Here is a 17,065-nt window from a genome sequence, read left to right on the forward strand (position 1 = left end):
AACTACATTTTCTGGATCTACTAAATAAACATGATTTTTCTCTTTTATTAAATTTAAATAAATTTTAATAGCACACTTAAAATGAACACCTCAGAAGACAGCTAGCTATTGTTGCTTGTTTAAAAAAAAATCCAATGGGGTGGCTGGGTGATAGACACTGGGGAGGGTATGTGCTATGGTGAGCACTGTGAATTGTGTAAGACTGTTGAATCACAGACCTGTACCTCTGAAACAAATAATACATTATATGTTAATAAAAAAAAGATAGTAGGAAGGGAAAAATGAAGCAGGGGGAATTAGAGGGGGAGACGAACCATGAGAGACTATGGACTCTGAGAAACAAACTGAGGGTTCTAGAGGGGGCGGGGTAGGGGAGGTGGGTTAACCTGGTGATGGGTATTAAAGAGGGCAAGTAGTGAATGGAGCACTGGGTGTTATATGCAAACAATGAATCATGGAACACTACATCAAAAACTAATAATATGGTGATTAACATAACATAATAAAATAAAAAAATGCAAAAAAAAATCCAAATTCTGGTAATGTCCAGAAAAATGTAAAAGGATTGTTTATAATTGTGATAGAGTTGAATTTAAAATTTGTTCACTGAAATAAGAGACTGGGAGTCTTTGACTTGAATGCAGCTATAGTCATTCCAATAGTGGTGAAGAGCAGCTAAAACTTCAATAAAAACCCTACCATCTTTCTGGCTGGCAGAACAAGGCAAAGGAGCCCACTGTAACCAGTATCACCAAAAAGTGAAAGAATGCCAGAAAGAAGAAAGGCAAAGAAGGAAAGTGCCAAATTCTTTTTGTAAACTCAGCCCAAGTTTCTGGCTGATCACAGAATCATATATGCACAGGGAAAATGAAATCAGCTTGCAGTTAGGTCTTAAAGAACTGAGCTGAAATCTGAACTGCTGGCCACCACATTCATGGCAGTGTGAGCCTACCCAAGTTAACTGCCCACTATCACAAAAACAACAAAATAACAAATATCAACAAAAACAAGGGAATGTATGTTAGAATTATCAGAAAAGGACTTTAAAGCAGCTATTTTAACTACACTCAGTGAGGGAAAATATACTTGTTATGAATTAATAGATAAGAAATATCATCAGCAAAACATAAATAACATAAGGCCACACTGCAATTTTAGAATTAAAAAAAATCTAACATATGAAAATAAATCATAGTGAGTAGAGATAATAGTAGAATGGAGGTGATAAAGAGTCAGTGAAATTGAAGACAGATCAATAGAAATGATCTGCTTACAAGAAGAGAGAGAATTGCCTTAGAGACCTGTGGGACAATATCTAAAGGTCTAGCATATAATACTTGGAGTCCAAGAAAAAAAGGAGAGAGAACATTTAACAGAAAAATATTGGAAGAAATGATGGCCAAACTTCACCAATTTGGTGAAAACGTAAGTTTATAGATCCCAGAAGTTCAGTGAACCCACAGGATAAATTAGAAGAAAACTGTTATGGGTTGAATTATGTTGTTCTCAAAAAATGTGTTGAAGCCCTAAACATGTGCATGTAATCATATTTGGAAATAGAGCCTTTGTGATGTAATCAAGTTAAGATGAGGTCTTAGAGTGGGCCCTAATCCAATGTGTCTGTTGTATTTATAAGAAGAGAGGAATATGGACACAGAGACATATGGTGAGAATATCATTTGAAGAAGGAGGCAGAGACTGGAACAACACATCTACATGCCAAGGAATGACCAAGACAGCCAGCATCCCCAGAAGCGAGGGTGGAGGCCTGGAACAGATTCTCCTTCAGAGCAAATCAGAAGGAACCAACCCCACTTACTCCTTGATTTTGGACTTCTGGTCTCCAGAACTATGAAATAATATATTTTTGTATATGGCAGGAAAACGTATGTGGCAGGCCTAGAAACTAATATAAAAACCATACCTAGGACTGTCATAATCAAATTTGAAAACCAAAGATAAAGGGACAAACTTGAACAAACCAAAGAAAAATGACACCTTCCCTGTACAGGAGAGCAATGACTCAAATTACTGCAGATTTCTTACTAGAGACTATGGGGACCATAACACAGTGGAACTACATTTTTAAAGTCTTGGGGGGAAAATACCAGTCACCCAGGGTTTTATATTCAGTGAAAATGTCTTCCAAGATGAAGATGAAATTAGAACACTCAGATAAACAAAAAAGTAAGAGAACTGCCACCAGGCTCACTCTACAAAAATGCCAAGGGAAAGATTTCATGCTGAAGGGGAATGATACCTGAAGGAAACTCAGATCTTCAGAAATGAATGAAAAACATTAGAAATAGGAAACAAATGGGGGAAGCATAAGGGAATGTACTTTTTCTTAACTTCTTTAAAATACATATTTTGTTCTGGCCTTTTTTTTTTTATTAGAGAGGGGAAGAAGAGGGAGGGGCAGAGGGAGAGAGAAAACCTTAAGCAGGCTCCACACCCAGTGCAGAGCCTGATGTGGGGCTTGATCTCACAATCTTGAGATCATGACCTGAGCCAAAATCAAGAGTCAGTCGCTTAACCAACTGAGCCACCCAGGCGCCCCTAAAATACATATGTCTGTTTAAAGCAAAAATTATAGTCATGTGGGGTTTATAATGCATTATAAAATGTACTATATTTGGCAACTATAACAAAAAGGATCATGGGCACAGGTAAATGCAGGTAAAATATTGTTGAAATGTTACCACATTTTTGTGAAGTGGTATAATATTAAGTCAATGTAGATAATGAAAATATAAGAAGGTATATTGTAGTCCTTAAAGCAACAACAAAGAAAGTAATGCAAAAATGTGTAGCTAAAAATCCAATAGATGAATTAAAATGGAATTCTAGAAAGTATTCAAATAATCCAAAAACAAAGAAAACAAAAAAAAAACCCTGAAAAAAATAAAGAGGACAGACAGAAAACAAATAATAAAAAAATAGACCTAAATACACCATATGAATAATTACATTAAATGACAATGAACTAAAGACTCATTTAAAGGTAGAGATTAGCACAGTAGGTGAAAAACTGTCTACGGGATATGCACGTTTTATATAGGAACACAAATATTTTGAAAGTACATGGATGAAAATAGCTACACCATTCAAATATCAAACCTAAGAAGGCTAGAGTTGCTATATTAACGAGAGATAAAACAGCCTTCAAGACAAAGGGTATTGCCAAAGATAGGGTATTTCAAAGAGAGATATTTCATAATGTTAAGAGGGCCAATTCATCAGGACAACATTACTATGCATGTACCTAACAAAAGAGCCTCAAAATACATAAAGCAAAAGTTGGCAGAATTGGAGAAATCGATAATTCCATGATCATAGCAGATTTAAACATTCTTTTCTCAGCAACTGATAAAAAGCTAGACAATAAGAGCAGTACCTTGAATTTAAGTTTTACAGACCACCACATAAAACAATAGAATACACATTCTTTTCAAGTGTACATAATAAATCCACCAAAATATACCATATACTGCACTGTAAGACATGATTCAATGTATTTAAGTAGATTGAAATCATACCAGGTATATTTTCTGACCACAGTGAAGTTGAATTAGAAAACAGTAACAAGAAGATACTTAGGAAAATCTTAAAATTTGGAATTTACACAATCCATTTCAAAATAATCCATGGGTCAAAGAAGGGATATTAAAAAATATGTTGAACTGAATAATGATGAAAATAAAAAACCTATCAATTTTATGGAATGCAGCTAAACCACCACTTAAAAGAAAATTAATAGCTTTAGAAGATCATATTAGAGAAGGAAAATAAGTCTAAAATCAAAACCTAAAAAGTCACCTTAAGAGGCTAGAAACAGAAGAGCAAAATAACCCTAAAGTAAGTAGAAGGCAATGAAGGAGAGAAATAAAATTAAGAGTAGAAATAGAAAGAAATAGAAAACAAAGATAAATAGAGAAAATTATCATCAAGAGCTGGTTCCTTGAAAAAAAATCAACAAATTTTATAAAGCCATATTTAGATTGGTTAACAACAAAAAAAGAGAAAATGCAGTTCACCATTAAAAAATGAGAAAAATATTATCCTTAATTTACAAACATTAAAGGACAATAAAACACTATTTGGAACAACCCTATAAAAATTGCATGAAGAAAAATGTCACTATTCCTTGAGAGACACAAATTACAAAAACTTACCCATGTAGAAATAGTCAACTTGAATAGCCCTATTTCTATTTAAAAATTGAACTCATGTTTTAACACTTTTCCACATATTTTAAAACTACAGTGTAAAATGTCTTCACTCATACATTCTATTAAACATTTAAGGAAGAAATAACAATTCTACAGAATCCTTCTAGAACATATAAAAACAGGAAAACTTCAAAACTCATTTCATAAGACCAGATACAATTATACCAAAACCAAACTAATAAAAGAAAACTACAGATCAACATTCTTCATGAATGTACATGTAAAAATCCTTAATAAAATATTAGTAAAAGAAGCCCAACAATATATAAAAATAATGGTACATTTAACCAAGTAGAGTTTATCTTAGGAATGCATGGTTGGTCTAATATTAGAAAATAAATCATAGTAATTTACCATATTAATAGAATAAAGGTGAAAATTGTGGAATCATTTCAACAGGTAGAAAAAATGTTTAACAAAATTCAAAATCATCTATGATCAAAACAAGAACTCTCAGCAAACTAGGAATAGAAGGAAACATTCTTAAGCTGATGGAGAGCATCTACAAAAAATCTAGTATCACTATACTCTATGGTGAGATATTGAATGCTTTCCTCCTAATATCAGTAATAAAGCAAAGATGCCTTCTGTCACCCCTTCAGTTAAACATTGTACTAGACGCTCTGGACATTGCAATAAGGCAAACCACCAAAAACAAACAAACAAATCAAAAGGCATAAGTTTAGGAAGGATTGAGTAAAATTACTTCTATTTGCTGTAGTATGTTTGTTTACTTAAATATCCTCACACAAAATAACTAGTGAATTAGTAAGAGAATTTAGTATGGCTGCAGGATTCAAGATTAATATAGAAAAATTCATATGTAGGCAGCAAATAATTGGAAATGAAATGAAAAAAGATTCCACTTGGACAAAAAAAAAGTATGCAAGACATCTATACTGAAAAGCACATAACACAATTAAAGACCTAAATTAATGGAGATTATCATTTCATAGAACGGAATAATTAATATTCAACAAATTTACAAATAAAATTCCAGAACTTCTTTTTGTTTTCAGATTCAAAGGTCTTCATAAAATTTATAAGAAATACAAAAACTCTAGAGGAGCCAAAGCAATTTTTAAAAGAATTTATTTTTTAGAGCCCTTTTAGATTTATAACAAAACTGAGAGGGAGGTACAAAGGTTTCCCCTATACCCCCTGCCCCACACATGCATAGTCTCCTCCCATCATCAACATCACTCACCAGAATGGCACTTTTTTTTTTTTTTAACCAAGGATGAACCTGCACTGACACATCATAATCACCCAAAGTCAACACTTTACCTTAGGGTTAATTCTTCCTGTTGTATATGCTATTGGTCTGGACAATTGTAAAATGAGATATATCCATCATCATAATACACCAAGTATTTTTATGGCCCTGAAAATCTTCTGCACTCTGCCTATCATCCTTCTCCCCTACACATTCCTGGCAACCACTGACCTTTTACTATCTGTCTCTATAGTTTTGCCTTTTCCAGAACGTCACATAGTTGGAATCATGCAGTATGCAGTCTTTCCAGATTGGCTTTTTTCACTTAGTAATATGAATTTAAGTTTCCACTATGTCTTTTTATGACTTGATAGCTTGAATCTTTTTAGTGCTAAATAATATTCCACTGTCTGGATCTACCACAGTTTATATATCTATTCACCTCCTGAAAGACATCTTGGTTGCATCCAAATTTTGGCAATTATAAGTAAAGGTGCTATTAAGATTCTTGTGCAGGGTTTTGTGTGGACATAAGTTTTCAAATCCTTTGGATACTGAGGACCTCGATTGCTGGATCATTTTGTGAGAGCATGTTTAGTTTTTAAGAAACCGACAAACTGTCTTCCAAAGTGAATATACCATTTTGCAAGCCCACCAGCAATGTATGAGATTTACTGCTGATCTACATCCTCTCCAGCTTTTGTGTTCCAAGTGTTCTGGATTTAAGCCATTCTAATAGGTGTACAGGGGTATCTCATTGTTATTTTAATTTGTATTTCCCTGATGACATAAGATGTGCAGCATCTTTTCATATGCTCATTTGCCATCCATATATCTTTGGTGAAGTGCCTGTCAAGATCTTTGGCCCATTTTTTAATTGACTGTTTTCTTCTTATTGAGTTTTAAGAATTCTTTGTATATTTTGGATAACAGCCGTTTATCAGATATACCTTTACAAATATTTTCTCTCAGTTTGTGGCTAATCTTCTAATTCTCTTGATATACTCTTTAACAGAGCAGTTTTAATTTGAATGAAGTCCAGCTTGTCAATTATTTCATTCATGGGCCATGCTTCTGGTATTATATCTAAAAAGGCATCACCAAATCCAAGATCATTTAGGTTTTCTCCTGTGTTAATTTCAGAGTTTTTATAATTTCGCATTTTACATTTAGGTCTGATCCATTTTGAATTAATTTTTGTGAAGAGTATAAGGTCTGTGTCTAGATTTTTTTCTTTGCATGTGGATTTCTAGTTGTTCAAGCACCATTTGTCGAGAAGACTATCTTTGCTCCATTGTATTGTTTTAATTCCTTTGTTAAAGATCAGTTGACTATGTGGGGGTCTAATTCTGGGCTCTCTACTCTGTTCATAGGTCTAGTTATCTTCCCCCTCCAATACCACATTTTCTTGATACTGCAGCTTTATAGTAGGCCTTGAAGTAGGGTAGCATTGGTCCTCCAGTTTTGTTCTCCTCCTCCAGTATTGTGTTAGGTGTTCTAGGTCTCTTGTCTCTCCATGTAGACTTTAGAATCAGTTTGTCAATATCCATAAAATAACTTGTTGGGGTTTTATGACTGCATTGAGTTTATAGATGAAGTTAGAAAGAACTTAACATCTTGACAATATTGTCTTCCTATCCCTGAACATGGACTATATATCCATTTTTTAGTTCTCCGATTTCATTCAATACAGTCTTGTGGTTATCCTTATATAGCTATTGTACAAATTTGTTAGATATACATCTAAGTGTTTCACTTTGGGATGGTAATATAAATGCATTGTTTTTAATTTCAAGTTCCATTTGTTCATTGTTGGTATACAGGACAGCAATGGACTTTTTGTATGTTAACGTTGTATCCTGCAACCTTGTTACAATCAAATAATTTACTTTATTTATTTTAAAAGAGTTATTTATTTATTTGAGTGGGGGAGGAAGGGTAGAGGGAGAGAGAGAAGCTCAAGCAGACTCCCTGCTGAGCATGGAGCCCAACATGGGGCCCGATCTCATGACCCTGAGATCATAACCTGAGCTGAAACCAAGAGTCCAACGCTCAACCAACTGAGCCACCCATGCGCCCCCCCACCCCAAACTGTTTGCCTTAAATTAATGCAGTTTTTTGTTGTATGTAATGAATTGTATTTATGTTTGTAAATTGTTCCTTAATAAACATGATAAAAATAATCATGTAAAGAGTATTTCCCATTTCCTCTAAATTTTTAAATTTATTAGCATAAATATTTTCATAATACTCATCTTTTTCATACAAGTACAATCACTACATTGTAATCATTGTTAACTTTCTCTATCATGGATTTGTTTTCTAATTCAGTGATTTCTGCATCATCTTCTCCATGGTACTGGTATAGTAGTTTAATCACAGGGAAACTCACATCACTGGGATCAGCTTATTTTCCAATTTAGCTGCATCCTACAAGTTTAGATATGTTATATATTCATTATTATTCAGTTCAAAATATTTTCTAGTGTTTATTCTGATCTCTTCCTTGACCCCTAGATTTTTTAGGAGTTTTTTGGCTTAATTTTCAAAGTGAATGGGCATTTTCTAGGATTTTTGTTATTTATGTCTAGCTTCTTAAGTTTAAAAACATAAAACAGTATTTAAAATCTACCTCTGATAACTCCAATAATAGTCACCCATGTATTAAAGAGGGCACGTGTTGGGATGAGCACTTAGTGTTACATGCAACTAATGTATTGAACACTACAACAAAAACTTATGATGTACTATATGCTGGCTAACTGAACATAATAATAATAATAATAATAATAAGTCACCCATGATCCATTCCTTTTGTTACTGAGGTCAGATACTATTTTAATGAATCAGGGACTGACTGGGCTGCTTGAGCTATCTTGAAATTTTCTACCATTGGTTGGCCCTGATTCCTTCACTGTAGCCAGCCAGGAGTCCAACTGAGAATCTAGGGTTTTGCTAGGAAATCTCCCCTTGGAGGATCCAGAACTTCAGGTTTTGTCTCTTCAGCAGTCAAACTATAGAAAACTTCTCTTTGATCTTCAGCAGCTTTTGGCCTACTTTCTTATCCCTTTCATAAAAAGCTGTTGCAGAAAGTTGACTCACTTGAAATTCCTTTCTCTCCAGGATCTTTTTTTTTTTTTAAGATTTTATTTATTTATCTATCAGAGAGAGAGAGAGAGAGAGAGAGAGCACAAGCCGGGGGAGCAGGAGAGAGAGAAGCAGACTCCCCACTGTGCAAGGAGCCCGATGTGGGGCTCGATCCCAGGACTCTGGGATCATGACCTGAGCTGAAGGCAGACACTTAACGACTGAGCCACCCAGGCGCCCCTCTCTCCAGGATCTTGGCCACACAAGTCCTGTTGTCCTGACCATCCTCTCATGATCACAAATCCTTTTTTTTTCTTTTTAGTTTTACCTGGCTTTTCTAGGTGCTATGTGTTAGTGTGCCATAATGTTGCTCCAGGACAGCTAGAAGCAGATACCAACTGTTTCCATTCTTGACTCTTTATAATCCATTCCACAGCGGCAGGAACATTTGGATAAATTTTGATCAGAACATGATGCTTTCCTACCCCAATAGCTTCTTACCACATTTAGAATAAAATCCCAACCACTTTCCCTGACTTACAAGATGCTGGGCCTTGCCTCTCTCCCCAGCCTCATCTCATACCTCACTCCCATCCCTCACACACGGTTATTCTCCAGCCACAATGATCTTCCTGCTGTTGTGTAAGCCTGCCAAGCTTGGTACACTCGGGCTCTTCATAGCAGCTGCTTCCTTGATCTGCAACATACATCTAACCAGGTCTTCATGAGTCTGGTCTCAGTTCCTGTGACAGCAACTCAGAAAGGCCTTCCTGGACCATGGCTATCTAAGCTCCTCTCCATCACGTACATGACGTTACAATGTAGTATTTCCTTTGTGTTGCTTATTTTTCCTTGCAGTTGTCTTGTTAATTTTTTGTTTTGTTTTCTTACATTAGAATGTAAGCTCTAGGAGGCAATGTCTTGTCTTCTAATCTTGTGACCAGATTGAAGCAGACTGATACTGTACACGTGTGGGATTAATCCACCCAGCTTTCAGGGCTGAGACAGACAGAATAGAGTAGAGGCTGACAAACACCATGGCCCCAGGATTGATTTTAGTATTTGCTCAACCCACATGATATTTCTGAGAAGTTGCATATAGGAGTTCCCTGTTAGATTTAAGAGGTTTAAATATACTCTCCACATAGGCACTCTGAATAAATAACGCAAAACTCTTCAGTTGCTGCCATTTTCTATTTAATTTCTTTGTGTGGCTATAATCTTATAAGTGCTCATTATATCCATTCAGGAAAGTGTTTACTTTAGACCTGAAAATCAAGGAGAGTTTTCCCTGGGTGAAAACAGTTTCTAATCACAGTAATAATAATAAAAAAAGAGATCAATCAACATGGTAGTCTTCTTTAAAAAAATTTTTAGTTGACATTATATTTAGTATGCATTTCTCTCAATTTTCCCTCCTCATTTTAAAATTCTGATAGTAAGAGGGGAAAGATTTATGCGATCTGAAGAGAAACCAGAAAAAAAAAAAAAAGGAAGATAGCAGAAGGGGAAGAATGAAGGGGGGAAATCGGAGGGGGAGACGAACCATGAGAGACTATGGACTCTGAAAAACACTGAGGGTTCTAGAGGGGAGGGGGGTGGGGGATGGGTTAGCCTGGTGATGGGTATTAAGGAGGGCATGTTCTGCATGGAGCACTGGGTGTTATACTCAAACAATGAATCATGGAACACTACATTAAAAACTAATGATGTAATGTATGGTGATTAACATAACATAATAATAATAATACATTTGATAGTAAAAAAAATTAAAAAAATAAAATTCTGATAGTAACTGTATTTTTCTAAGATTTAGTATGTTTTAATCAGCAAAAACACGTTTTAAGTTTGAACTTGCCTAAATTTGAAAAAATTGCATAAGATTTTAACGCAACATTAATCACAGAAATAAATTTAGCATTTAAACTATACAATAAAGGATATTCTTGCTCTTAAGTTCAGGTAACTTCAATTATTTCTCATGAATGTCCTTTATATGTTAGTAGGTATATACAGAAAGTAGGACAGTTTGGTTCTCACATACCCACCTTGCATAGAAATTTAAAGATGTGCATGAATTCTGTAGGAGCAGGGAATCTTCATTTCATTCACGAAGGTGCAATGTGAGACCCAGAACCCAACATTGGGTTTTGTTTGTAAGAAATAAGAGAACCAAACCATGAGAGATGCTGGACTCTGGGAAACAAACTGAGGATTGCTGGAGGGAGGGGGGTGGGGGGACGGGGTAGCCCGGTGATGGGTATTAAGGAGGGTACGTGTTGTGATGACCATTGGGTGTTATATGCAACTAATGAGTTGTTGAACACTACATCAAAGACTAGTGATATACTGTATGTTGGCTAACTGAACATTAAAAAAAAAAAAAGAAAAGAAAAGAAATAAGAGAATCACACTGGATGTATGTAACTGGAGTAAGCCCAGCCCAATAGCCATCACTTGTCTGTGTGTACCACGAGCTCCAACAACATGGCATTTCTTTCTTTTTATTTTTCAACCACATGCTATTTCTATAGAGTTCCCCAAGTGTTTGTGAGATGCCTTGGTAGTTTTGCACATGCTGTTCCTTCTACCTGGAATGCCCCCAACCCACTCCCCCAAATATGTCTCATCACCCATCAAGACCTATGTCCCACAGCACACCACCTGGGAAATCTTCCCTCAGTATTCTGCTGCATTCTGTCCATACCTTGATTAGAACATTTATTTCATTGTCTTGTCTCCTTCCACCAGCCTGAGAGGTCTTACCTATCAATCATTTTTGTGTCCTTCCAGAGGTTTCTGTTTCTACTACAGAATAGATACTCAGTAACATTTCTTTAATAATCAGCCAGAAGAACTTCACCTGGCTTTCCCCATTAAAAAAGTTCTCACTGAACCTTCAAACTTATCTTCCAGAAGTAGTAGTTCATATGATTAGCTGAAAGACCAAACTAAACTTTTTGATAACTGCCTTCAGCCTTATCATCCAATGCTATAGATTTAAACTTTATTTTTCCTCTGAAGGGGAGGGGTTATACTGATCACTCTGAGTATCTGATAGAATCTATGGATACTCCCTCCAGAATTTATCCACAACCAACTATACACAACACTGATCAGTATCAGGCTCTAAAGGCAGATGACCTGCTTCAAATTCTGGCTCTGCCATTTAATAGCTATGAGACCTGGGGAAAATTACTTAACTTCTCTGTGCCTCGGTTTCCCCATCTTTAAATGGGGATAATAGTACATATCTCATAGGGTTGTTGTGAGGATTGAGTTAATTATATAAAACGTTTACACTGCTTGGCATAGTAAGCCCTATATATAAGCCCTATATAGCCTATTATTAGTAGGTTCCAGGAACTGGATATGATTCCTTCCCTTGAGGAGCTCAAAGGCTCACAGGAAAGACAGATGTGCAAATAAAAGAGTATGATAGAGGTCTGGACAAAGGGGCAGAGAGGAAGGAGCACTTTCCTCCTGAGGCCCGGGGTGGGGGCGTCAAGGAGTGGCCCATAAGGGAGGTGGTGTTTTAGCTGTCTTGATGGGTGAGCAGGAGTTGCTAGTTGGATTCATTGGGAACGTACATTTTAGGCAGACACGAGCAAAGACAATCTATGCAACCATGTGAAAGCATGAGGGGCGGTGGGGGACAGCAGCTACTGAGAGTGGTCTTAGCGTAATGTCTGAGGTGTAAGGTACCGAGCAGTGGAGCTGAAGCACATTGCTCACACTACAGATTGTTTTATTCAACACCCATGTTCAACCACCTCTCCTTTTGCCCTCTTTGCTATAGAGTTGGGGAACTGAAGCACTAGATTTTTCCAAACAGGTGAGGGTCTGTGACAGGTAATAGGGCTTTTGCTGGGAAGGGCTTCTCTTACAGAATAAAAATGCAAAACCTTACAAGGAGAAGGCTTTTTGCCTCTTTGCTTTCTTCCTGCCTGGAACTTGAGTTTGGGGCTTTAAGATAGGAGGATGAGAGCCATCTGCTAAGGGTGCAGTGGGAAGACCCAGAGAGCTTGAGTCCCTCACTGGTGTTCTCAGTAGCTGCACTACCAGAACCACTTCCCTCTGGACTTCTTGGTTGTGAGAAATATCACAGCTGGCCCCACTTCCTCTAGCTTAGAGCCAAGTGCACCCGTAACTACACATGTGGTAAGCCACGCTGGGACAGCAAAGTCCTTGAATGCTCTGCATAGGAGAGCATTTAGGGGTTGAAAGTGCAGATCTTCAGTCAAGTTATTTGATGTTTAACTTGAGAAATCAGTTATGCTCAGTCTGAGCCTCATCAGGGAGACATGGCAAAACTTATTTTAGAAAACCAACTTAATTTTTTTTACTTATTTAAATTCAATTTGTTAACAAACAATGTATCATTAGTTTCAGATGTACAGCTCAGTAATTCATCAGTTGCATATAACACCCAGTGCTCATTACATCACATGCCCTCCTTAATGCCCATCACCCAGTTAAGAAAAAAAAAAGAATACCAACTTTAACTACAGGATGCTGGATAGAATGCAGGAGGTCAAAAGCAGAGTGAGAGTTTGCTAGGATCTTTCCAGAGTGAAGCAAATCTTAACTAAAGACTCAGGAATAATTTCAGAACTTAAAGTGGATTCTAGCTGACATTTTTAGGCAAAAAACATTCTGATGGTGCTGGGTTTCTGAAATGTTCTTTGAGGACTTATAATACCTTTACGACTAAATGTTTTAGAACAAGTTGCTCTGAAGTTCTTCAGAAGAAGGAAGACTTTTTTTTTTCATGTACTATAAATTCCTGTAGCATCATGTATTATCCCCAGGAATGCAGTGAGGAGACCAGAAATAATTGGTGAGAATAGCCAGGACTGAAGGAACAAATAATTTAAGATTCATTATTCCATGCTACTGGTATCTTCAGTGCTTTAGAATCTACTGATAACCAAAGTAGTAGGAAGTTTAAGTGCAATTCCATTTCCTTTACGTTGCTCTAACTTCAAAGCTGTTAACATTGCTCCTCTGTAAGTCCTGGGTCTGGGTTAATTAAGTCTAGGAAGTGGGTGGTGTAATTTAAGAGACAATGAACAAGATTTGCCCCCAAATATCTAATTACACTTTCTTGTTCAAGAATGCTTGAAAAGCCTACGTCAGAGATGACCTACTCTGAAGAATAAAGGAAGGAAGCCTGTCCAAAGCAAGTGCCTTGGGTAGGAGTAGCATGTTCTCATCAGTAACAGCCTGATGAAGGTAACCTAAGGTTCAGATTGAGGATGTCTGATTTCTTACATCTACACAACTAGTAACAAGCCATGCTGGGATTTCAACCAAGATTTGTGTGGCTGCAAATCTGTGCTTTTAACTCCAACATTATTCTGTAGCCCCTCCCATGCCCTAAGCCTCCCTGCTTCCCAGCCCACACAGTTAGCAGGTCACACCCTCAAGCTTAAGCATGTGAGTTAGCTGCCCAATGGGTTGTGACAACTTTCTGCTAGTTCTCTAGGAGAGGACTTAGTCACTGTGAGGCCAAGCCTGACATGCATGTGGCTTTGCTGAGGAACGTCCTCACTCCTGGCTGGTGGAGGACACACATTTGGAAGTGGAGATGGGCCTTCATGAGACAAAACAAACTGTTCAATACTTTAGCACCATTCAGACCAGGAAGATGGGGTACACAATTAGGATTCATGTTTATTTAAATCAAACAGTTTGCAACTCCCAGGGGTATTCTAGGGCTTTTAATGATTTACCTGTCCCAGGAAACCGACAGTTTTAGAATCTCCAGAACTGGTCTAGAGGGACACATTTAAAATTTGGCACTCTTGCCTAAGGACTGCACACGTAGGAAGAGTGTAAGAATGCTTCTCTTCCTTCTCCCACACAGAGGTAGAGAGAGGCTGCCTTGCTTTCGGATGCAGGTTCTGAATCAGATGAAGAAGCTATAACAGGGCTACTGAGTGTAGCTGCAACGAACAGTTTCCTGGTATTGCCTTGAGGGGTTCCATCAAGATCCCTGAGTTGCAACCCACAGAGAACACATCTCCCTTCTAAGACCAGAGAGCCGTGAACTTAGCAGCAGTTTGGGGCTCCAAGAAAGGAGGGCACAGCATGTGGGCTGGTTTCTGGTCAGTTGTTTAGGTGGCCACTTAGGCTTCTTCTCAGGGCCCACAGCACTCACCTCGGCCTGCCAGATGGGGTTCACGGTATTGCCTATGATCTTGGATCTCCTCTCCTGTCCGTGGTGTGGGAGGGCAGGGAAGATGCTGTGTTTTCCAGGCTGAATGGAAATCTTCAGGTAAGGGTCTGGGTTGAAAAACATCCCTTTCTTCAACCCCATGGCCTGGAAATCTATAAAATTAGGAACACTTTTAATTTAAATGTATTTTGGTGAGGTTAAAGATCATATCAGGCTTTACACAAGGAGAAAGTCCATCTAAAATATGGACGTCTTTCCAATCTTTAGACTATTTTCTACCTCATTACAAATATGGATTGGTATGTCTACAGAACCCATTATATGGAACATTTACTGGCATGTATAAAACCATTCCTTGTCAGAAGTCAATACAACAGCTATTGTGGTCACTATGTGTTTTAAGAGAGGACGGTTGGCCCTTCCTGGACTGGACTTCCAGCATTCCTCAGGAAGCTTGAAGTGGGGGTCTCAGGTCACCTCAGGAAACTTGGTAGACACTGAGGGAAGAAATCCAATGGAAAATTCTATGGGTCTAAGTGAAAATTCCCCTGCAAAGTGGAGATGTAAGAAACCCAAGGGCTGTAGTCTCACAATGAATATAATAGGTCTATCAGCCCATGACTTATGTGGCAGAACCAAAATGGGAGCCAATTAACAGAGATTTTGTCTCCTTCCCAAGCCCCATGCTGCCCATCCTGCATGGCATCCCTCTCGGGCTTCAGGATTTCACTGAGTTTTGGTTAATGAAATTTCCTCTTGGTTTCTGGAAGGTAGCTGAGTAGTTTTCCAGGCTCCTGCTGTTTCTGCAGGTTTGTACAGATAATTGTTATTTCTCAAGCATTTCAATAGGAACACAAGAATGGCAAATCAGGAGTTGTTGGCTTTCTGCCCTAGTAACACAAAAGTATTGAGTTTCTTCTTCCTTTTTCTTTTAACTTAGACACATGCTAATGTTATCTACTGATTTTTTTAAATAAAAGACTTTATTTTGAGGGCAGAGTTGTAGGTTCACAGCAAAATTAAGAGGAAGTACAGATTTTCCCATATACCTCTTGCTTCACACATGCAGAGCCTCCCTCATTATCAACAACTCCCACTGGAGGGGCACATTTATTGCAACTGATGAACCTATACTGTCACATCATTATTACCCAAAGTCCATAGTTTATATTAGCGTTCACTCTTGGTGGTGTACGTTCTATGGGTTTTGACAAATGTATCCATTATTAGAGTATCATACAGAATATTTCTACTGCCTTAAAAAAACCTCTGTGCTCCACCTCCCCCTATCTTCCCCCAGCCCCACCCCCAGGCAACCACTGATCTCCTTACTGACTCCACAGTTTTGCCCTTCCCATAATGTCACATAGCTGGAATCATATGGTATGTAGCCTTTTCAGGTTGACTTTTTTTCACTTAAATATGCATTTAAGATTCCTCCACGTTTTTTTCTGGTTTGACAGCTCATTTCCTTTCAGCAACGAACATCAATCCATTATCTGCATGTACTACAGTTTATTCATCCATTCAACTACTGAAGGACATCTTAGTTGCTTCCAGGTTCTGGCAATTATGAATAAAGCTGCTATAAGCATCTGTGGGCAGGTTTTGTACAGAGTTAAGTTTTTAACTCATTTGGGTAAATACCAAGAAATGTAACCACTGGATCCTATGGTAAGAGTATGTTTAGTTTTGTAACAAATTACCAAACTGTCTTTGAAAGTGGCTGTCCCATTTTGCATTCGCACCAGGAACCATAGTTCATTGTTCTACATTCTTGTCAGCATTTGGTGTTGTCAGTGTTCTGGATTTTCGCCATTCTAATAGGTATGTGGTGGTATCTCATTGTTGTTTTTATTTGTATTTCTCTGGTGACATAAGATACGGAGTGTGTTTTCATATGATTATTTGTCATCTGTATGATATGTCTGCCAAGATCTTTGGCCCATTTTTTAAATTGAGTTGTTGGTTTTCATATTGAATTTCAAGAGTTCTTTGTATATTGGATAATGTTCCTTTAACAGATGAGTATTTTGTAAATAATTTTTCTCAGTGTAGCTCGTCTTCTCATGCTCTTGACATTGTCTTTTGTGGTGTAGAAGTTTTTAATTCTAATAAAATTCATTCTTTATCAATTATTTCTTTCATGCACCGCATCTTCAGTGTTGTAGCTAAAAAGCCATTGCCATACCCAAAGTCATGTAGGTTTTCTCCTGTTACCTTCAAGGAGTTTTATATTTTGCATCTTACACATAGGTCTGATCCACTTTGAGTTATTTTTAAAAATTGAGATATACTTGACACGTAAGATTATATTAGTTTCAGGTGTAAAACATAATGATTCGTATA

At 37.3% G+C, this 17,065-nt stretch overlaps 1 protein-coding gene across 3 annotated transcripts in view; it reads right to left on the reverse strand.

The window, feature by feature from the left end:
* Window positions 1–17,065, reverse strand: part of HECW1 (HECT, C2 and WW domain containing E3 ubiquitin protein ligase 1) — a 430,092-nt gene that overhangs the window by 136,336 nt on the left and 276,691 nt on the right. For all 3 annotated transcript variants that reach the window (XM_088018231.1, XM_088018230.1, XM_028108920.2), the window contains one exon: window positions 14,699–14,868. In XM_088018231.1, the coding sequence (XP_087874357.1) occupies window positions 14,699–14,868 (170 nt within the window). The remainder of the gene's footprint in view (window positions 1–14,698; window positions 14,869–17,065) is intronic.

Source organism: Eumetopias jubatus, unplaced genomic scaffold, assembly GCF_037043125.1.
Source record: "Eumetopias jubatus isolate StellerSeaLion01/CBP00866 unplaced genomic scaffold, mEumJub1_p1.0 scaffold_14, whole genome shotgun sequence".
Lineage (NCBI taxonomy): Eukaryota > Metazoa > Chordata > Mammalia > Carnivora > Otariidae > Eumetopias > Eumetopias jubatus.